Source organism: Populus alba, chromosome 16, assembly GCF_005239225.2.
Source record: "Populus alba chromosome 16, ASM523922v2, whole genome shotgun sequence".
Taxonomy (NCBI): Eukaryota; Viridiplantae; Streptophyta; class Magnoliopsida; order Malpighiales; family Salicaceae; genus Populus; species Populus alba.
Genome location: NC_133299.1, coordinates 1,913,826 through 1,936,461, shown reverse-complemented (window position 1 = coordinate 1,936,461; position 22,636 = coordinate 1,913,826). Strand labels below are relative to the sequence as shown.

The window sequence follows — 22,636 nt, the reverse complement described above, 5'->3', positions numbered from 1 at the left end:
TTTGGCAGTGGATTACAAGGAACATGAAATTACTCACTTTGTGGGATCCCCACTCTCTTCCACTTCTTGTCTTTACAGCACGTGCAAGCCAGAGAACTTTTGTTTTAATTCTATATTTAAAAATACTCAGTTAATTAATATATATTATAATTTTATATAAATATTACTAAAATGTCACTTCATTAACTAAGGAAACTCCACTAAAATCCAGGCAAATTCTTCGATTCCGTATGACTCTTTTTTATTTTATTTTATTTTTTTTACTATTGGTATATCAACTTGACACCGACCCCATCAATTATTTCCATTTTATGTTTTATGAGAAACATATAGCAAAAAATCTTATGCTTGCTGAGTGTTTTTTTTTTTTTTTTTGTCATCAATTGATGATATTATTTTTTATTGTGGTAACAGTGACAGTTTAAAGTATATTTCATATAGAAATATATTAAAATAAAAAAAAATTATTTTTTAAAAATTATTTTTGACATTAGTATATTAAAACAATTTAAAATAAAAAAAATTCAAAATTTAAAGGAATGCAGTTTGCACCGCCTTTCCGAACACACCCTACCCTCAACCTTCCATAAAAACTCAACAAAACATGTTTAATAATAGTGAAGGGTAAATTTTGACCTCCATTACCTTTTGCAGTAAACATTACCTAAATGGTGAATGGTTCAAATTGATTACTAAAATGTCTAATAAAGAGGAAATGATAGAAGATATATAAATTCATGATCTAGATTTACTCCTTTTTAATTCTCTTTCATATATACCAAAAAAACAAAATTTCCTTTTTCTTCTAAAATGCCTTAAAAAAAATTTATTGATTGTGTTTAGAATAAAAAAAAACGATGTAAAAAAAATATAAATATATTTATTGAATCAAAGAAAAATAAAAATAAAAAATAAATATTTTTGATACAGTTTTTGAATGAATTTGTATGTTCTTACAACAAAGGAATAAGGGGCACGTCTTTTCCATTCCCCACCAATAACAAAATATTATTTAAATATAAAATAAAATTGAAAAACTTTAATGAGTTCCAAAACCCACCACTCCCAATATATATATATTTGATTTACATCAATATCATAATTGACAAGATATTTTTGACAGTTGAAAATGCAAGTTCTACGGTAAATTTGGAAAATAAATTGAGTGGCTTCTCTTTGAGGGAAAGAAATTAAGTTTTGTTATCGACTGTGAAATATTTAAATTCCAGGATAAAATAAGAATTCCGTAAATATTTTTGCCCATTTTATTGTTTTACTCTCATCAATTTTTGAAAGGAAAAGTTTTTGTAGTTCCATTTAAAGTTATTAAACTTGAGGAGCTCGATATAATAAAATAATATTATTTTAATTTTTTAAAAAAAATTAAAAAAATATTTTTTAAAATATTTAAAAAAAAATAATCAGTTCATGAATTAACTAATTAATTTATTCAGGTTTAATGAAATAAACTCTTATCCATTTTTTAATTAAATCTAACCCGAGCGGGTTCTTATGTAAACCGAGCCCATTTTGGATCATCTCGACAAGTTTAATAACAATGAGTCCATTAGAGAGGATTTGTTCAAGCAAATGATATTTTCCTCACCTTTTCTTTGCGTTCTAAACTGCATAAAATCTTTTTCTTCATTTTCTTCCCCATTTTCCTTTCCTTTCATCCATCTCATCACACAAAGAACAATCCAAGACTTGCAAGCTAATAACCAACATGAAGAGCATGATAACATTTGCAAAAGATTCCACTCTTTAAAGGTTGTTGAGTGTCTGATTAAATCTCCTATTAAATCATGTTTTTGTGATGATTTTCAATTTATTAGCTGTTTGTTTTAGAATTGAAATGGATGTTGTGCAAGCGTTCACCATCTCCTGTCATTTCCTAAAAATGAAAAAAAAAACTGATCCGAAAACAATAATAGTAAACGTAAGAATATAAAGTGCTTGATGCAGAAGTTTTTCCTTTCTTATTTTTTTTTAATTTTTGCTTGGCTTAGGAACTCTAACAACAGATAGATTCTATATTAACTCTGTAGTTTTTGTTTTTTTTTCCTCTTTAAAGATTAGGGTTCATGCTTAATTCTACTAAATTTAGTAACGAGATTGTTTTCTTTCTCTCTTACTAGATATTATTGACGACATTTACGATTCTTTTCTCAAACTCTTTACCTTCAACCTCAATCTAAGTATTGTCTTTCTCAATTCTAATTAATCTAGTTCCTGGCTGCATCAGTTTGAATTTACAGGAGGAGTCTATAAGCATCTGAGTTCACATCTTCACAAGAATCTATGGTGATGTTATATGCTTACACTCCATGTAAATTTGTGCCTTTAAGAAAAAATAAACACAGCCCCATGATTCTCGACAGTGATATGATTTTGATCTCGTTGTGGAAGAAACTGAGTGGAAGGGTTTTTCTTTGCTAGCAAGGGAATGATCAAAAGGTCAAATGTTGAGCTTTGAGTGCAAGCATGAAATAATTACTACAAACCCTAAAATAGTATTGTTAATTGGGTGCTAGCATCTGCAGCAGATATTGATTCTTGCCCGTTATGGAATTCATGTCCAGAAAGACAAAACTCGAGCGAGTCGCTTTTGGGATGCCAACTCTTTACTCTAAGGCAAGGCATGGACAGTGCTTATCTTCTTCTTTGGGTTCCTTTGGCCCACCGTGTAACCATCGTGTTTTATTATCAAGAATGAATTTTTTTAAAAGAAAAAAATTATTTTAATATAGATTCATAATAATTAGGTAAAGTTCCATTTCATCATATGGTTTAGTATTGTAGGATTTGTGTTTTGTTCGCGACCAGGAATTTGAAAATATTTGATTAATTAATATATATATTATAACTTTGCATGGATTCTATTAAAGACCCTGTCATGAAATTTTGATTAAGAAAAAACATTATAATTTACTGTTTTTTTTTTAATTTATATTTTTAATCCATAAACATAAAAATTATCGTAATATCAAATATATATTAGATCATATTTGTTAATACAGGAATTAATTTGAGAAATGATCTCTCAACTCGCAATTTAATGGGTTAATTATTTTTATTAAAACATTATTATTACTATTTATAAAAAATGTTTGTACTGATCTAGTAAGGTTTCATGTGAGTGTGTTTTCCGGTTAACTGGAAACCTCTCACCTGAGTAGTGTCTAGATCACAAATTTCTCGTGTTAGAGCATCGAGCCAGCTTCAAGTAAGGTCGTTTGTCACACCTACTACTTGATCTTGATGATGACGACGACTTGGGTAGGTGTCTGCTGCAACCCTTCAAATGAAATACTAGCAGATTACGTAAAAAATAAAATAAATAAATAAATAAAGGCTAGCTGTATTGCGAAGATTACGAATATCATTTTAGCTTGGAAAACACCTTGACAGCCTCCTATGTTTGACCTCTTATTAAATTCGAGTTTCAAACGTTGTAGTTTCTGTTAGCTTACACGCGACACGTTATGATGCAATTCAAATTAAATTTTTTAAAATGTAATAAAAAAATATTTAGATGATAAAGAATTCTTTGATATTTTTATAAGACATAGTTGTTGATTCAATATTAAAATCTTCTAATTTAACATTAAATTATATATGATTTGTCTTGATATGACTTAATCAATTTGGTTATTTCAGATACATCCTAATTGACTAATAAAAATTACAAGATAGAAATTACAACAAAAAAATAATGAATTTAACATAATAACACAACTCATTGCTTAGCATGGTTTAAGATTAAATCATTTAAAAGTTGTTTTAACATGATTCATTTGACTTGACTAGTACAAAAACAACTAAGATAGCTTTTAAAAAAAGTTTTAGGATAAAATTAAAAAAAAAATTATAAATTTAAAATAAAAAAAGGAGTGGAAAAAATGGAAGGGAAGGGAGGCAAATGAAATCAAAATAGAAAAGGTTCATCATTAATATAAACAACTCACTTAATCTAGTTTGAAATTAAATTGTATGAAAGTTGTTTTGATGTGATTCAGTTAACTTGACAAAAAAAAAAAAAACTAAGATGATTGGTAAAAAAGGTATAAAAAAAAATAAAAAAATAAAATGAAATAAAAAGGGGGGGAATGGAAAAAATAGGAGGGGAAGGGGGCAATTGAAAGATAAAAAAGGAGGAGCTTCATTATATATATATATATATATATATATATATATATATATATATATATCTTGCTTAGTCTAGATTTGATGAAATTAAACTGTGAGAAATGTGATTTATTCAACTTGACTAATGACAACTGTTAAAGAAAATTGAGAATGAAATTGAAGAAAAATAAAATAATTTTTTTTTAAAAAAAGAAGGGTGGACAAAAAAGAAGAAGGGATGGGGGGCAATTGAGAAAAAGAAAAAGAATAGCTCCGTTGTTCATATAAATAATGAAGCTCTATATCGACTCAAAGTCATTTGGTATAGAAGTTGTAATTCCGACACAAGGAGAAAGTTTGAAATTAGTTGTAACTCCTATTAATTCTAATAAAAAGAATTTTGGTCTTTGAATCTATACTAAAAACTGAACCATAGTTGTAAGATGCACTCGACTCTAAGGTTTGGGATGCGAATTGAGAATGGTAATTTTTGGGTCAATAGATTAATTTTGGTTTTTTTAAAAAAATAAAAAACCTAAAACAACATCATTTTAAAAGTTTTTTTTTTAAAAAAAAAAACACTAAAATAACATCATTTTAATATCAAAAATAATTTAGTACAAAATTCAACTCAAACCAGACCTGGAGACAATAAATCATTGAGTTTACTAACAAAAGTCATGTTAGGCTAGACTTTGCAAACATGAACTGAACCACTCTTTTATATATTTTAGGAGTGTTTGAGAATATAATAGTGATAATTTTTTTAAAAAATTCTTTTTATTAAAAAATATATTAGAATAATATATTTTTTATTTTTAAAAATTATTTTTTATATTATCATATCAAAACAATAAAAAAAATATAAATAAAAATTAATTTTAGATAAAAAAAATTAAAATTTATCCAATTTTTATTTAAAACACAGTACCAAATAAGTTCCAATGTGAAGCATGAGCTGAGAAATGGCCAGATAAGAATGGCTATAAAAGAACCCAACCACTTGTACCACAGCCTCAGTTACGCGTAATTTACATATGTTTCAGAACTGAAAATACTCGCAACGTGTAAGAATTCGTATAGTCTACAGGTTAAATAAAAAATTTCGCAATTCTAACCTAAATATTAGTCGATTTTTTTATTAAATTATAATAATTTTTAAATTGTTATAAAGAAAAAAATCCAGAAAATTTTATTTATTATATTCTAGATATTTAGTTTTAATCCTTTTTAATCTAAAAAAATATTTTTTTAGATCAATAAAAGCATAAGTGTTAGACTTGATATGATAATTGGCTCATGAAAGAGCATGAACTCCTGGATCACTGGATTAACCCATGGGTTTTTGGGTTAATCATTTTAATTAAAATAACAATTTTTTTTTTTACTATTAACTTGGTCTATTTTGATCAAGTAAATCAAATAACTAAGAACTTAACTGGATCAAATAGATTTCATTAAATCAATATTTTTTTTGTTGAGTTAAAAACCTAAATCAGATTGAACTTTGAATCTCAAGATTTTCATACCAATTCACCATATTTAACTGAGTATTATATACTTAAAAGTTTATCAAAATAATATATTATATATATATATATTAATACTGTATAAAATGATTAAAAAAATTAAAAATATATTAATTTGATTTTTTTAAAATAAAAAACTAAAAAAATGGCACTCACAAGCAGGAAAGGAACAGCTAAACATGTCTTTTTTTACCGTAAATACTCGAGGAAAAAATCAACAATAGGAACCTGATTCATAAATCATATTATGCACTGTAGATTTTGCAGTCAGGCCCAGCACTGTAAGGCTCAGGACTAGAGACAGGCCTTCAAGGATTAGTGGTCAAAAATCTATTTGGAGCTTCTATCACCAAACTAGTACTGTCAGAAAGTACTGAAAACACTTTATTGGGTTTTGAATTTCAGACCCAAACAAAAGGACTAATGAAAGAAGACAAAGTAAAACAAAAAGGTCCAAGCTTTAGAGTTGTTTTGGGTTCTGTTTTTGGTCCTTGTAAGAAATTCAACTGATGTTCATTCAAAACAGCAGAACCTAAGATTTCAGGTAATGATATTATTAGCTTGGATCCTTTGTTTGTTACATCAAATTCTGTCTTAATTTTAATTTACAAGGTTTATTATTGTCTGTGATATGCTAATAAAGAATCTTCCTTCCTTTTCTTGTCTAAAAAAAATTCCTCTTTCTTAAAAGGGGTCAGCTTGTTTTGTCTACTGATTTCATTTTCAAACCCTTTAAGGTGAAGATTTGAACTTGATCTGTTCTAGTTCAATTTCTAGAAAAATGGAAAACCGGGTCACTTTCAATTTCATGTTTTTGTGCTGTTTTGAGGCTTTTTATGTGCGAGTCTGTTGAGTCCGTGTTCACTGTTTTTTGGATACCAAATATTAACCCTTTTGTTTCAGGGTTTTTTAGTGAATTGTTGTTTGTGATGGTTGTCTCTAACTTGGTGCATGTGCTTGCATTCTGCAGAAATATAAAAGTTTAGCAACTTTTGCAACATTTCTGTGGAGATCTTGCAGTTTTTTGGCATGGAAGTTTGTGTCATTTGAATCCTTTTCATTCTGCAACAAAATCCTGTTCTCTTTGTAGCATAGGTAATTCCATCAGATTTTTCTGTAAGTTTTGGTTATTGTTTATGAAGTGAAAGATATGGAAGAAGGGAAGCCATGTATGCGGAGAGAGTGGTGATTCAAAGGGGGGTTCGTGTTAAGCTAAAACTGTGATTTTGCGTATTCAGAAGTAATTTTAATGGAAGAATCACCAGGTGAAGGCTCGATAGATAAGTCCAGGGTTTTGAATGTAAAGCCCTTGCGGACTCTTACTCCAGTATTCTCCGCACCACCAAACTCTAATTCTTTTCCTCAAGGTTCTGCACCTTTTGTTTGTGTTCCACCAGCAGGTCCTTTCCCACCTGGAGTTTCCCCTTTCTTTCCATTTTCCGGTATACCAAATCAATCTGTCCCTTCTGGTGACCACACCCCGATATCATCAGCAGTTCCAATCAATTCATTTCGGTCAGCTGAGCCTCCATCTGCAAGGGCAGCAAATGGAAATGCCGGGTCATCAAGGAGGGCTAACAGAAACAACAGGGTTGTGGAAGAAGATGGGTACGGTGACATCCAAACTTGGAGTTCACAGAGTATATCTCAGAAGAGGACAAAAGGCAAAAAGGACAAAATTGCCTCTCCTGATGTTGACATGGATGTGATGGTAGAAAATATTTACCAATCATATAACCTCGTGGAATTTGAAGAAGCACGGCGATATAATGGTGATAAAGATTCTGTAGGATGTGTACTCCTGGTTTACAATCTGCTCAGAAGACAAATCGTACAGCTTGAAGATTCGAAGGAAGCCACCGCAGGACAATCAAGGCGCCCTGACTTAAAAGCAGGCAATGTTTTGATGACCAAAGGAGTTCGGACTAATGCCAAGAAGAGAGTTGGAGCTGTACCCGGTGTTGAAATTGGAGATATATTCTTTTTTAGAATGGAATTGTGCACCATTGGACTGCATGCTCCGATCATGGCTGGAATAGATTACATGTCTGTCAAGGTCAGTCAAGATGAAGAACCAATAGCTGTTAGCATTGTTTCATCTGGGGGATACGAGGATGATGTTGAGGAAGATGATGGCTTGATTTACTCTGGCCAGGGCAAAGAAATGGATCAGAAGCTTGAAAGGGGTAACCTTGCACTGGAAAAAAGCTTGCATCGTGGTAATGACATTAGAGTAACCAGGGGTATAAAGGATGTGGGAAATCCAACTGGAAAGGTATATGTGTATGACGGTCTATATAGAATCCAGGAGTCATGGGTGGAGAAAGGAAAGTCTGGTTCCAATGTTTTTAGATATAAGTTGGGCAGGTTACCTGGCCAGCCTGATGCATACAAAATGTGGAAAAAAATTCAGCAATGGAAGGATGGTATTATTCCTAGGATGGGGATTATACTACCTGATCTTACTTCTGGGGCCGAAACTTTACCAGTTTCTCTTGTGAATGATGTTGATCATGAAAAGGGGCCTGCCTATTTCAATTATTCTCCAACCCTAAAGTATTCAAAACCAGTACCGAGGGATCCTTTTGTTGGCTGTGCTTGCAATGGTGCTTGTCTTCCAGGAAACGAGAATTGTGATTGTGTTCAGAAAAATGGAGGCTATCTTCCTCATATTGTGAATGGGGTTATTGTGAGTCAAAAATCTGTGATATATGAGTGTGGTCCTCCCTGCCAGTGTCCTCCAACTTGCCGCAATCGTGTGTCCCAGGGTGGTCTAAGACTTCGTTTGGAGGTGTTTAAAACTAAGGATAGAGGTTGGGGCTTAAGATCCTGGGATCCCATACGAGCTGGAGCATTTATATGTGTATATGCAGGAGAAGCTGTCGATGATTCTGAGGCACAAGAGCTTGCAGGTGAAAACGAAGACGATCACATTTTTGATGGTACCCGCATTTATCAGCCATTGGAAGTTTTGCCTGGTGATTTAAATAACGCTCCAAACCTTCAATTTCCTCTTATAATAAATGCCAGAAATGCTGGGAATGTAGCTCGTTTTATAAATCACAGCTGCTCTCCAAATCTGTTCTGGCAGCCAGTTTTACGGGGAAATAGCAAGGAGTTTGATCTCCATATTGCATTTTATGCTATCAGACATGTTCCTCCTATGACAGAGTTGACATATAGTTATGGAATGGTACCACCTGAAAAAGCAGATCGTGGGAAGAAAAAATGCTTCTGTGGATCACCAAAGTGCAGAGGTTTTTTCTATTGATGGTCCATTTACTGGAGCCTTTGGATAAGGATAGTCCTTGCTAACTCATGCTTCCAGAAGAAGGTTTGTATTCCAACTTCATCACTTAGTTTTTGCTCGCTGGGGGAAAAATATTTATTTTTTCTTTGTTTTTCCTCAAATGCTCATAAATTTACTGAACTGTTTCAATGCATAACAGAGTGCTATGTGGCTGATTTTTAAGTTATTTACAAAATAAATATGACTGATTATCCCAAGTACACAAAAAATTCATGTTTCTTTCTTCCTTTCATCTTGCAGCCAGTTTTATTCATACTTGTAACATGTTTTCCAATCTGGATGCTTCACACTTTGGAAATCATGCATTTTCTTTATATATGCACTTGATTAAATTTAGACCTTGTTTGAATTTATTTTGGTAAAAATTATTTCAAAATATCCCATGAAGTGATGTTGTAATACGGGAAAGTGGTTTATAGAAAGGTCATTTGTGTGACTATAACTCTTAAACAACTCTTTTATTTTTCCACTCATGAAGATGTCTGAAGCAGGCCTTCCCAAGGCCATCAAAGGGGGACTGTTTTAATGATCCTCGTCATATGTATGTGTTTGAAAGAAGGTAGAGCACTAGATTCATCCTGCAATGGGCTAGAGACATTACAAGCAAATCCTGCATCTTATTGCCATTCATGGTTTAAGAAATCTTAAGATTTTGAATTTCCAAGTATCAAATCTCATATTTGTGCTCATGATTGGAGAAGATTACATACTGGATCACACAAGTTATATAATCTGGTTCAATTGTAGATTCAGTTAGAACATTTTGAAAATATATCAGAATTGCTATGTATGAATGTGTGCTTTCTTATGTACATGAGAATTTTGGTGTCCATACTTACCTTTTGAAACTGAAGACTCACTTCTGCTTGTTCCCTTTTCCACCATCAGCTATTTTTGCAGTCCGTGGCGAGAAAAGCACCAGGATGTCTCAGTAAATGCCTGTATTTCCAGCAGCTGTTGGTGTTAATTCGGTCATTGTAATATGAAACATTAGGATGCAGACTTGTAACGTGGTATAGTTGTTATCCCATCGAGTAGTTCTCGCCTAGTTTGTGAAGTTCACTCGTATTTAATAATGATGGATGTGCCCAGAAATTTTCCTAGTTGCACTCATTTTTTCAGTCATTTCTATACGCGCGTAGTTGCATCCATTTTTGTTTGAATAGGAAAAGGAGTGATCTGTAGTTGAATATGAAGTGAAGCTTAGGTTTTGATGGCTGGTGTTCTAAGACCCCTGACCATTTTTGCAGCAAAGAGGTTTGCTGTGGTGAGAAAATGGAGGGTTTTTTTTTGTTCTAAATTAACACAATGGTTAAAAAATTTAGCCAAAATAACTCAGCTGGAAACTTATTTGTGAAAGTAGCGGAGTCACAGATCCCACGTGTGACTTTAAAATTGCATGGCAGAGGCATTTTTCTAGCCTTCAACTCACAATTGGTCATACATGTGAGACTAATGTGTCTTGTGTTATTTTTATGGATAAGTTTTCAGCAATGCTATTTTGATAAAAAAAAATTCTCACTGTGCTAAGTTTTTTTTAAAAAAAAAAAACTGGAGAAGTCCTCCAAAAATGGAGTTTTTTTCTTAAATTAACACGATGGTTAAAAATTTTTAGCTAAAATAGCTCAACTGGAAACTAATAAAATTGCAACTCACAAGTGGTCGCGCATGTGAGACTAGTGTGTCTCGTGTTATTTTCGCATGTAAATTTTCAGCTATGCTATTATAACTTTTTTTTTCTTTGTTGTGCGAAGTTTTTGTTTTTAAAAAAAAACTGGAGAGGTCCTCCAAGAATTCCATTCCATGCAACTAAATAAGTTGAAGGGAAGAGAAAATCTGCATTTGCAGTTCAAAGTAGCTGGAGTTTTTTTTTGTTACAAAAACTGCTTTATCAATAAGATTCAATCACATGAAAAGAAAGAATTAGTGAAGCAACTCATTCTATTCAACAATGGTATTTAGAAGGAAATCTGAGGCTACTTTATGGTTTGGAACTATTTCATTTCAGAGGGCATAGATTTGGCAAATTAATGGCCTTTCATCACTGATTTTAGTAGCCCCAAAACACCTGGCTGCTACCAAAAACATGGCCAGCATCTCTTTTTACAAGAGACAAGTATCACAAGCATGATATGTTATTGAACTTTGAAACTATTTGGCTGGGAAGTGGATGTGCTCTCTACCTCTGTCCAAGAATGGTACCTCAGTGTCAGATAAATAATGCTTAACACAGAGAGATAAGAGATCGTCTGGTCTTGAAACTTTAGTGAACTTAGGGGTGTCCAAAGTCTCAAAGCTCGAACAGAGACAATCTTTAAAAAACAAAAACCAGGGGCTTTATTCTAAAATTGGACCTTATTTTAACTACTTTAGCCCGCGAAAAAACCGTTGGAAATCGTTGTTTGGTGGGAAAAGTTGACAGCAAAGGTTGCGAGAGAGAGAGAGAGAGATTGGTAATAGGATTGGTGTGTGTGATCTGGGAGGTTCTTGTCATTTTTTTGTCTTGAAGAGAGAAGAATGTGACAAAAAAAAACCCCACTTTTCTTTTGATTTCAATCCAAAAGAAAACATTTTTTTTTTCAAAAAGTTTTTTTTTTTGGATTGATTTCATGTGGGTTTAATTTTGAAGGAGCTTTTGTTGCTTAATATTTGTCAATAGAAAAGGAACAGGTATAAGAGTTGGAGATCTTCCTGTAAAGGTTGCAAGAGAGAGAGACAGAGATTGGTAATAGGATTGGTGTGTGTTATCTGGGAGGTTTTTGTCATTTTTTTTCTTGAAGAGAGAAGAAAGTGACAAAAAAGACCCACTTTTCTTTTGATTTCAATCCAAAAGAAAACATTTTTTTTCAAAAAGTTTTTTTTTTTTTTTGATTGATTTCATGTGGGTTTGATTTTGAAGGAGCTTTTGTTGCTTAATATTTGTCAAATAGAAAAGGAACAGGTATAAGAGTTGGAAATCATCCTGTAATAAGGGAGCAGCGATGGACCCTCCTTCCACACCAAAATCCAGGAGGCTCTATCAAATTTGGAAGGGAAACAATGTAATCCTTTTTTCTCACCTTCTGCATATCTTCATTCTCTCTACTATGAATCTATTGATTTTTTTTATCACTGGTTTATTACTAATGATATTTTAAGGGGATCTAATCAATGTGCCCTTAAACCAATGTTTCTTTATAAAATCAAGGGATGTGCCTTAATCAAATGTTTCTTTATAAAATATCAGCTGCAATTATTAGTAAGACTTTAGTTAATCAGAGGAAAGAGTCCCAGAATTATAATAGGTAAATGTGTTTTGAAATGAGTGTTGCTGGCTTGTTATTGACACGACAATCGATGAGTATTTTGCAGTAGTTAGAGATGGATTTGACGAATTTGATGGGAAACTGCAGTTACAGATTGTTATGTTTTCTAATTTCTGGACCAGGACTAACAAGCTTCTTGTTCTGATATCAGAAATTTCTTTGTGGTGGGAGAGCAGTCTTTGGTCCTGATGCATCATCTCTATTCTTGACAACATTTTTAATTGGAGGTCCTGCAATAGCATTCTGCATAAAGATGCTGCTGCTGATAATCAGAAATGATGATCCACAGTATGGCTATCCAGTACTAGTCGGGGGAATGGTCCTCACTATTATGGTTGGTAAATTGAAGTTTCTTGGTAATGATAGACATCGTGCAGCCAATAATTTTTTAGTCTGACCTAATAAAATATCACGCAGGACTTCTTATTTCTCTTCTTGACGTCAGGTAGAGATCCAGGAATAATCCCTAGAAACTCTCAGCCACCTGAATCAGATGAATCGGTTAGCCTTGCTACCCAATCTATGGAGGGGGTTAATAACAAAATTGCCGACTTGAAATTGCATCGTACAAAGGACGTAGTTTTTAATGGCCACAGTATTAAATTGAAGTTCTGTGACACTTGTCTGTTATATCGTCCACCCCGAGCTTCACATTGCTCCATCTGCAACAACTGTATTCAGAAGTTTGATCATCATTGTCCATGGGTGGGTCAGTGCATTGGATTGGTAAGTTACTTCCTGGTATTCTTTAGGATTTGAAGATCTCTTGAATATTTGAATGTTCTGTGCTATCTGAAACATGTGGACGTTTCTGATAATGTATGAACACATTTTTTAACTTGGACTACATACAATCAAAACATCTATTCTTTAGGTTATAGAAGTTGATTGAGGTTATGTACATTTATATGATTGGTTTTGCGCATTTGAAAGTGTTACAGACGGACTTCATGGAGTGTAAAAGTTATTGATAATCCTTAGACATGTTATTATGGCACTCCAAGCCGGAGAAAGTTGCATTTTGGACTTCGCCCATGATTTATCATGCACTCTATTGAATCATTCCTGCTCATGTTTTGAAATTCTGAAATTTGCTGTTCCTGCTTTAGAGAGCCTGCGTAGTTTTTTTTTTGACAGACACTAACCAGCTTCTTCCGTGTTGATGCCAATTTGCAGCGCAACTACCCATATTTCATAGGCTTTATATCCACATCAACCACTTTGTGCATGTATGTGTTCGTGTTTTCTTGGTTCAATGTTCTCCGGCAACAGGGAACTTTGTGGAGCATTATGTCTCATGACGTTCTATCTGTTGTTCTCATTGCGTACTGCTTTGTAGCTGTCTGGTTTGTTGGTGGCCTTACGCTTTTCCACCTCTACCTGATTAGCACCAACCAGGTATGGCATTTACAAATGATTAACAGAATCTAATGTTTGCGTTGCTGCTTTCTTTTTTATCTCATATAGTGAACAAGGCAATTCAATCAATTTTATTTGCAGCGAATATACTTTCTTAGCATTCAACTTCTGTTTTGGCCTTTCATCATATGCTTACCTCTAGCTACAATCCGTGCGTTGTTCGCCACTCTTGTATCTAATTCTGTTGCCTCTCATTCATCACAGACCACTTATGAAAATTTCCGGTACCGCTATGATAAGAAGGAAAACCCCTTCACCAGAGGGATACTAAAGAACTTTAAACAAGTATTCTTCTCGAAGATCCCAGCTTCAGCAATCAATTTCCGAGAGTGGGTGTCAGAAGATGATGATTCTGTAATGGGTAGTTCAGACATAAATGGAAACTTCATTGGGAAAGGGAAATTTGATATAGAAATGGGAGGTAAATTTGGCAAAGATGGGGCCATGCATCTTCCAAGTGTTTTGCAGAATTTGGATGATGATGGCAGTCTTAATGATAATTTGAAGAAAAAGGTCGAAGGAAAAGCCGCATTTGACCCGTTTTTCTTTCCCGCTGATCAAGAACAAACAAATTCACCACAGACCTCCAGGGATAAAAGCAGTGCTGCTGAAGATAAAAGGAAACAATAGCTTTTATGATAGTTAGACGTTCATCCAAGGTAAATGTAGTTCTTTTAACCTGCCCATGACGTATGCACTGATGCTTTTATGAAAGAATAATGTGATCCAGAACACTAAAATCATAGATAATCCAGTAAACCAATTCTGCATAGAACTCAAACACCTTGGCAGCTTTGAAACAGTGCATCAACGTCGCATAGCAGTTGACAGATTAATGAACTTAAGTTTGGTGATGATACCAAGTAAAATGAAAGCTTGTTGTTGTATCAAATGCTGTATAGGAACAATGAAGTAAACAATTTCTTTTTGTTGAATTGAAATTCAATCTATTCCATTTGTACAAAAACAAAAAGTTGAAATGGAGGTGTTTTTTGGAAAGTCGGATGGCTTAGAACATAGAAGAACTGAACAGCAATTTGCTTGATTTTGTCGTTTTGTTTCCCAGACTCAATTTTTGAGATGTTTTTATATCTGGTGTACAAATTGTTCTTATGAATAAAGTAGATTAGAGTGTAAATAGTGAACTGGGCAGTCATTATGGGAAGAGTAGAGGTTGGTCCATGAATATACTCTGCATTAGACTTTGCAAATACTACAATGGCTGGTTTAGATTATTGTTGGAAATTCACTTCAAAACTGTCATTAAAACAAAATTATTTTATGTTTCTGTCTCTGTCCTAATACACTAACCAAAAGCAATTGTTAACCAATGCAAGATGTGGATCAAACCAAACACATTAGCAGAACCCATTGGAGCAATTACTAATAAAATCAAGATGCACCGCATCAACCAGTCAGACAGTTCTAGCTCACGCTAACATGACTTATGTAGTGATTTTCCAACAAATCTTTCTGTTCAATTGTGATAAACTTATGCATAATCTTTCGAGTTCTATATACATATAAAATCTTTGTTAATTGTTACAAAACAAATGTGGGGATAACACTTGACAGTGATTTTGCCAGCTCTATTCTAGACACACATGGCAACAAAAAGAATGGCTGGCTACGATTTAAAGCCAGGTTGTAGCCTTGGTATCTCTCGATGAGAAGCACTAAAGATGGAACCCTGGAATGGCAGGTTTTGTCTGGCCTGTTTGAGCCCATGAGAGGCTTGTTGAAAGAAATTGCCTCACGGCATTATCAACGATAAGCTGACAAACAAACCCTGCTGATTTTTTTTATTTATTTATGTGAGTGTCTAGGCCAGCTTGCGTGTACCACAACTAATCCCACAGTCCACTAAACATCTTACAAACCCAATAAACATATAAAGCACCGCGAAGATGATAAACATATACACTAAGATTTGAATCCAGGATACACAAGGCAAGGAAGCCTTTACCACCATTGAGCTATAAGCCTCAGTGTAAACCCTGTTGATTCCTTGTTTCCGCTTGTGCAGACAAGTCTAAACAGAAGTCTTTCAGTTACTTCAACTCCCTGTTCCCACTTCTCTTATTCTTACCATATACCAGTGATTTTTCTTCAACGATAAGGAATTTAATAAATTTAAAACTTAAACCTAGAAAATCAAGAAATCTGAACATATATTTTTAATCATTAATATTTGATCTAACAATAAAATCCCCGGGAATGAGTTTCCAATTCATGGATTCTCAACACGTTGTTTGTTGCACGAATTGGATAAACAAATCTATCCTTGCCTTGCTAAATTACGTGCCAACTGCTACCATTTTAATAAATTTATTAAAACAGAACAAAAGATAGAACACAATCAACAACAAAACATTCAATAAAAAGTTAAATTAAAGGCAAACATAAAAAACAAAAATAATAATGAATTAATTTAAAATTATAATTTAACTGGTCAGATCTTAAGTTTGTTTTCTAGAGATCATCAATTTAAGTTCCATAAATTTTAAAATCATTTAAGGTTTATATAATCATTAAGAAGGTTAGTGAGATTAATTCGAAGTATATATAAATTAACTCAAATATTTATATTAACAAATAAATAATAATAATAATAATAACAATAACAATAATAAATGAATAAAAAGAAAGGCGACAGAGACACACAAAGGAATGCGTGTAGACCACTTCAAATTTGCAAGATGTTGTGCCATCACGATGGTTGACGTTGAACATGGCTGGACAATCCTCTTGCTAGCCTATCAAATTCTTTTTTTATTAAATTATTCAATAATAATAATAATAATAATAATAATAATAATAATTGAAATAAAATCTAATTAGTTTATTGATAATATCTTATCCTAGCTGAAAACCAATATTAAATAAAAGGGTTACGAAAGGAATTCTTTCATTATTTATGTTGGATATGGTGAGTCAATTCATTCAGTTTAATAGATAGCCAACCTTCATCTTTTAAAAACAAAAAAAGCGAAGGAGCAAATTGAGTTACTAAAATTTAAGATTTATGAAAATAATTTTTTTTATTATTATTATGAGTTCTCACCTCAATATTTAAAAATAAAAAATATCTTTAAAATGTATGAATTTATTGATTAGATTTTAAATTTATATTTTAAAAATTACAATTCGAGTCTCATAAATCTTATAATCACTAGAAACTTACATAATTTTTAACTTTAAGACTCATAGAGATTAGTCGGGACATGCGCAAGGTAGCCCAAACACCGATATTAATCTAATAAAAAAAATAAACTTTTTTATTAATTAAGTCAATTTCTAATAACTTTAGCATTCATTTGGATGAATTTAGTTGTGATACATAACGCAGTGAAAATATTTTTAAATATAAAATTTTAAAAAATAATTTCAATACATTAAAATGAAAAATTATTAAATGGCTTAGAAAATCTTAGAATCACAGAATCAACGTAAGCAATTATAATATAATTTTAAAATTTTATTATTATTATTATACATATTTTCAATCATAAATAAATTTTATTTTTACGCTCTATATACCTTCCACGTAATTTATTTATAGATTTTATGGTTAAAAAAGAAGAAGAAAAGGTTACATTTCCCGGCATACTCTATATTTCCTCCATTAAAACGAGTTTTTTTCTTCCAAAAAAACTATATAAACTGACGAACATAAAAATTAATTTGAATAAGAAAAGAAAATAATAATAAGGCATAAACGTATAATAATTAAATAAATAAACAATAATACTGGCGGAAAAGCCGCGAGAAATTGAAACATCCGCCCCGAACTCATCGTTGCCAGCGTCGCTATCTCCCATCCTGTATCTGTAACAGAGTTTTGTCTAGACAGAGAAAGAATCAAACAAACCCCAATAGTGTTAAACTAAAGTTTTAATCCTTACCAGAATTAATAAGAGAATCTTTGTCTTGGTATAATCACACCCCCTCAAAAAAAAAAAAAAAAAAAAAACCGAAAAGAAAAAAAAGAATAACAGAGAGAGAGAGAGAGAAACTCTTGGTAAAGCAAGAAGCAGCACCTGGTTTTTGATCCAAAAACCTCTCCACCTTCTTTTTCCCTCTCCCTCTTTCACATTTCCACACCATTAATATTTACAAATCTTGGGTTTCTATTACATTTCCAAGAAGGAAAGAAAGATTGGATCTTTTTGGCTGTGGTATGTGTGGATAGAAAAAAAGAAGGGAGTGTGTGTGTGTTTGTTTAGAGGTTGGTTAATATGAATCCAAATTTGGGTTCTTCTTCTTCTACTGGTGCTTCTCCTGCTAGAGGAGAAGGACGAGGAGGCGGCGGGGGAAATGGAGGGATGGACAAGGGTTATAAGCCGAAGAGGTTATATCAAGTTTGGAAAGGAAGCAATGTTAGTGTTTCTCTCTCTTTCTTTGTCAAGTTTGTTTTTTGATTTGTGTAACGGGGTTGTTTGATCATTCGCTGAATTGGGTTTTGATTATTCTCTTTGTTTTGGATGTGTGTGGTGCAACTTGGAAATTTGGATTTTTTACTAGCAATTTGATTTTGTTGATCGTGGATGGAGGTTGACTTAGTTGTGTTCAATATTTCAATGTGGAAATGAATGTCTTTGATCTTAATTGTTATGTTTGATGAAATGTTTAGATGCATTCTGGACTGGTAGATTTTGAAGCTGTAAAAACTTTTAATTTTGTTTGGTCATAATTGAAATTGGTTCATGAAGTCGTTTCTTGTTGTGTTGAACTTGGTTGGATTTTGTAAATAATTTCACCCTGCAATTTTGATGCGTGATTAGCGGCAAGAAGTTTGTTCGGTTTCTGGTTAGAGTTCTCCAACATTCCAACTTTTTTTAATCAATTTAAGAAAATCTACCTCTGGTTCATTGTTCTTTATCAGTATATCAGTTAGTTACTTAGTTTGGTCTTGGATTCCTTTTGAAGTTTCAGCTGACCATTTCTTGATGCACTTGATCAACTTGCGAATTTGCTGAGTATTTATCATGTTGCATTTGAAATGCACACATCCTCATTACAGTTTTTATGAAAAAAATTCTTGAATATTGTTTCCTTTTATGGAATTGTAGCATTGATGAGCTTTAGTTGTTTTTTTGTCTTGGTTTCATCAGAGATTTTTCTGTGGCGGGAGATTGATCTTTGGTCCGGATGTGGCATCGATTTTTCTATCAATGCTTCTTATTGCTGCCCCTGCTATTGGTTTTTGTATAAAAGTCTATAACAAGATTTTGGACAAAGGTACCAAAAATCCAGCTCGGTGGTATCCTGTATTTTTCGTGGGCTCGATCCTTACTGTATTAGTGAGTATTTCATTTTCAATTTGGCTTCAAGCAGTGCTAACAATAGGCAGAGTTGCAATTTACTTGTTCATAAAGGAAGCACAGCAATTGAATGAAATGCAATTATTATGGGATTTGGCTGTTTGTTTTGGCTTCTTTATGGGATTTTTCTTTTGCAGCTTATGATGTGAGTTTTTCAACTTGCTAAAAATTTTCAGAAATATTTGTTGTTAAATGACTACCAAGTGAAAGTTGTCTGACATTATAGTTCCCATTAGTAGATCTGCAGTCAAATTTTCTGACAAGTGTTTCAGTAATTTCTGTGCAAAACCACCTCTTCTTGCATATAATGAAAAATTTAATAATAAAGTAAACTTTTTCTGTAGGATTTATTGTTTCTATTCTTAACATCTTCTCGGGATCCTGGAATAGTCCGTAGAAACACAAGGCCTCCCGAGTCAGATGAAACAGGTGACGTCACCCAATCAATGGAATGGGTCAATGGGAGAACCCCCTATTTGAGATTACCTCGGACAAAAGATGTGATGGTAAATGGCCATGCAGTAAAAGTTAAGTACTGTGACACATGTTTGCTTTATCGTCCTCCTCGTGCTTCTCATTGTTCAATTTGCAACAACTGTGTTCAGAGATTTGATCATCACTGTCCATGGGTTGGTCAGTGTATTGGAATAGTAAGTTCAAGTTCCTTGTGATGCAATTTTATTTTTCCCAAGCAAATAAATTTACATTACACTATTTTTTTGTGGGACAAGCAACAAGTCCAACTTCTTTGGAGATAGCCTGCATGTTCTGGAAAGAAGATTTATTAAGCATTGAGTAATAATTTGAAAATTTTCCTCATCTGTTTCAATTAAACAGATATGTCATGGAGATCATTACCAAGTACAGTTATGGGAATACTATCATGGGAATGAATAACATATCTTGTCATTCTCATTGCTTATTTGCTCTTCATCAGATACTGGATCCTTTTCTATTGAACTTGGTGCTCCCTGATTGCCCTAATAACTCTATTAACACTGCATCTAGACCTTTCCTATAATTTTAGTGCCAAAAATTGGATGTGCTCAAATCTGGTCTTATTGCATCCATTTGCAACCTGTTGTAAGATGTCTACTTAAAAGGGTAGGCATATCCGGTCACCAAAAAGTTGTATGAATTTTAGCTGCTTTAAATTTTGTGATGTTTTCATGATTTCTTCCATGGATATTTGCTCTCATCCAAATTATGCTGCATTTACTTTCAAATAGTAGTTTGATGTCATTCTTTTTCTCCTTTTATTGGAAAGAAAGAAAGAAAGATCCTTGATGTACACTCTTACATCAATTGAATTCTTGATACCATAATTTCTTATTTAATACTGATCATTGTTTTGGACTATTTAGGCAAAGTTTGGTCTCTTATTCTGGAAAAGTTTTGGACGTTGAAATGTTAGGAATGACATGATTTATTGTTGGTATTCATACCATGCATGTTGCCAATTCTGTGGGATTTTAGCAGTAATCTTGCAAAAATTACACTTACAGCTTACCAATTAAAATTCTGACTTCACTAAGTTAAAGTACAATCGAGAGGCACGAATGTCCTTTACACTTTTGGGCTATATGTTTTCAATGGAGAAATGGTGCAGACTTCAATTAGTAAGCCAAGGAAGAAAAACAAGATTAATTATTTGTGATCTCAATTTCTGTTAATAAGCAAAACAACCCTCATCGATTCATACAGTTCGTAATATGATTGTATCGCACCCTGTTACCTTTCTGTGGGGAACTTAATGTATTATCATGTCTTGATCTGGTTTGCAGCGTAACTATCGGTTCTTCTTCATGTTTATATCAACAGCAACCATCTTGTGCTTATTTGTTTTCGGGTTTAGTTGGGTCTTCATTCTTGATGGGAAGCCAAATGTATGGGAAGCTATATCACATGATGTACTCGCTGATTTTCTCATAGTCTACTGCTTCATAGCTGTCTGGTTTGTTGGTGGCCTCACAGCTTTCCATTCCTATCTGATTAGCACAAACCAGGTGACTTTTTTATCCAAAAATAAACTGGGCCAACTAGTTACTCTTTAAAATCTTATTTGACATTTCTGGTCTTTTTCCTTATACAGACTACATATGAGAATTTCCGTTACAGGTATGATAAGAAGGAGAATCCATATAATAGGGGAGGAATAAGAAATATTAGAGAAATCTTTTTCTCCAAGATTCCACCTTCAATGAATAAATTTCGATCATTTGTGGATGAAGATGAATATATGGCAGTCGGCTCTCTGACGCTAAATCTTGGAGATAATTTGGTTAGCTCAAAGGAGAAAATCGACATTGAAATAGGAGCTAAGGTTGCAGGAGCTAGTAACTATTCCCTTCCAGAAATTTTGCGAAATTTAGATTACGATGATGATTCTGATGATAATTTAAAGATGGAGGAAGATGGAAGGCCAGGCATGGACCTATTCTCTCACGGTGAACTAGATTTGAAAGGATCAGTGCAAACCTCTATTGTTGGAGATGGATCAATAGAATCTGTACAAGGTCCAGATGCCTTGGATGGAGTGAGGGAATCTGCTAGAAGTTCAAGAGAATCAGTTCAAATTTCCATTGCTGGAGATGGAGCTGGAGAACCTGCTCAAAGTTCCATTGCTGGAGATGGAGCTGGAGAACCTGCTCAAAGTTCCATTGCTGATAATAGAGTGATAGAATCTTTGCAAAGCTCTATTGCTGAAGATGGAGTATTAATCAAGAAATCTACCGTTGAAGATGGGACAAACCTGGCCAAGGGAACTAATAACAATCATAATTGTCATCAAACCACAGCACCAGATCTTCAAGTATAGAGGTTTGTGTCTGACCCTTTTTGCCACCGGTGCATTGAAATGAACCGATTGAACTTTAGCGAGATATGCATCATGATTGTGCACTTATCTGAATGACGTAACTCATCATCGTCATATCATAGACAGAAGATTGGGATTTGATAATGATTTATGTGCATCCACATTATTACTTGATTCACAAAAGAATTATTCCAAATTCCGTGTGGGAAATTGGGTGAAGCAAATTTGTTCTTAGATTCTTTCTTACTCTGTTACTCGCCGAGTTTATTGATAATCATCCAAATGCTCCATTCTTCTTTTCTCTACCAACGACATTACTTGTTCTTCTACAGGTTTTGCTGCAGAATATCTTTTGCTTAAATATTTTGAATCATATACGAAGGATAGCTTGTTCCTGTGATTGCACTAGTTGGTAGCTGCCGGGCTTCGAAGGGCTGTAATTTCATAAAGGTTGAATGCTAGCTTATCAATGCTGCTTTTGCTGGAAAAAAGAACTGAAACTGATCGTACACTTTCATCTGTTCATTAAAAAAATACCGACTTAAGTGTTGTTGCATGTTGTAAAGGTGACATTTTGTAATAATCCAGATACCTACAGACGGGTGAGGTATCTGTGAAGGTAAAATTGTTAAGATCTTTCTTTTTTCCTGATAGGCTTGTTTTCTCTCTTTTCATTTTTGTGAAGACAGATTGGATTTTACGAGTTGTAGAGGTTTGGAACCAAAGTTCTCATTTCTAGAAGTTGTAGTATGATTCCTTCACTCTTCCTCTCTTCGTGAGCCCGAGCCCTGCATGTCTGAACT

General features: G+C 33.3%; 3 protein-coding genes across 4 annotated transcripts; all 3 read left to right on the top strand.

Moving 5' to 3' along the window:
* The first annotated feature begins 6,044 nt into the window (after positions 1–6,044).
* LOC118033160 (histone-lysine N-methyltransferase, H3 lysine-9 specific SUVH1) lies at positions 6,045–10,070 on the top strand. The gene is made up of 3 exons (XM_035038037.2): positions 6,045–6,201; positions 6,628–8,991; positions 9,856–10,070. The coding sequence occupies exon 2, from the start codon at positions 6,907–6,909 to the stop codon at positions 8,926–8,928; it is 2,022 nt and encodes a 673-aa protein (XP_034893928.1). The 5' UTR covers positions 6,045–6,201; positions 6,628–6,906; the 3' UTR covers positions 8,929–8,991; positions 9,856–10,070.
* A 1,878-nt stretch (positions 10,071–11,948) lies between these two features.
* On the top strand, positions 11,949–14,472 carry LOC118033197 (probable protein S-acyltransferase 1). Its single transcript, XM_035038091.1, has 5 exons — positions 11,949–12,008; positions 12,424–12,606; positions 12,690–12,998; positions 13,449–13,670; positions 13,896–14,472. Exons 1-5 carry the CDS (start codon positions 11,949–11,951, stop codon positions 14,319–14,321), a joined length of 1,200 nt encoding a protein of 399 aa, XP_034893982.1. The 3' UTR covers positions 14,322–14,472.
* Positions 14,473–17,434: 2,962 nt separating this feature from the next.
* Positions 17,435–22,574, top strand: LOC118033157 (probable protein S-acyltransferase 4). 2 transcript variants are annotated; one of them, XM_073405142.1, is made up of 7 exons: positions 17,435–18,070; positions 18,806–18,994; positions 19,360–19,665; positions 20,800–21,021; positions 21,108–21,621; positions 21,661–21,835; positions 22,166–22,574. In XM_073405142.1, exons 1-6 carry the CDS (start codon positions 17,930–17,932, stop codon positions 21,831–21,833), a joined length of 1,545 nt encoding a protein of 514 aa, XP_073261243.1. In that variant the 5' UTR covers positions 17,435–17,929; the 3' UTR covers positions 21,834–21,835; positions 22,166–22,574. The 2 variants fall into 2 exon arrangements, with proteins under 2 accessions (XP_073261243.1, XP_034893924.1); XM_035038033.2 differs by having other exon boundaries at positions 21,108–21,835.
* Positions 22,575–22,636: the final 62 nt, after the last annotated feature.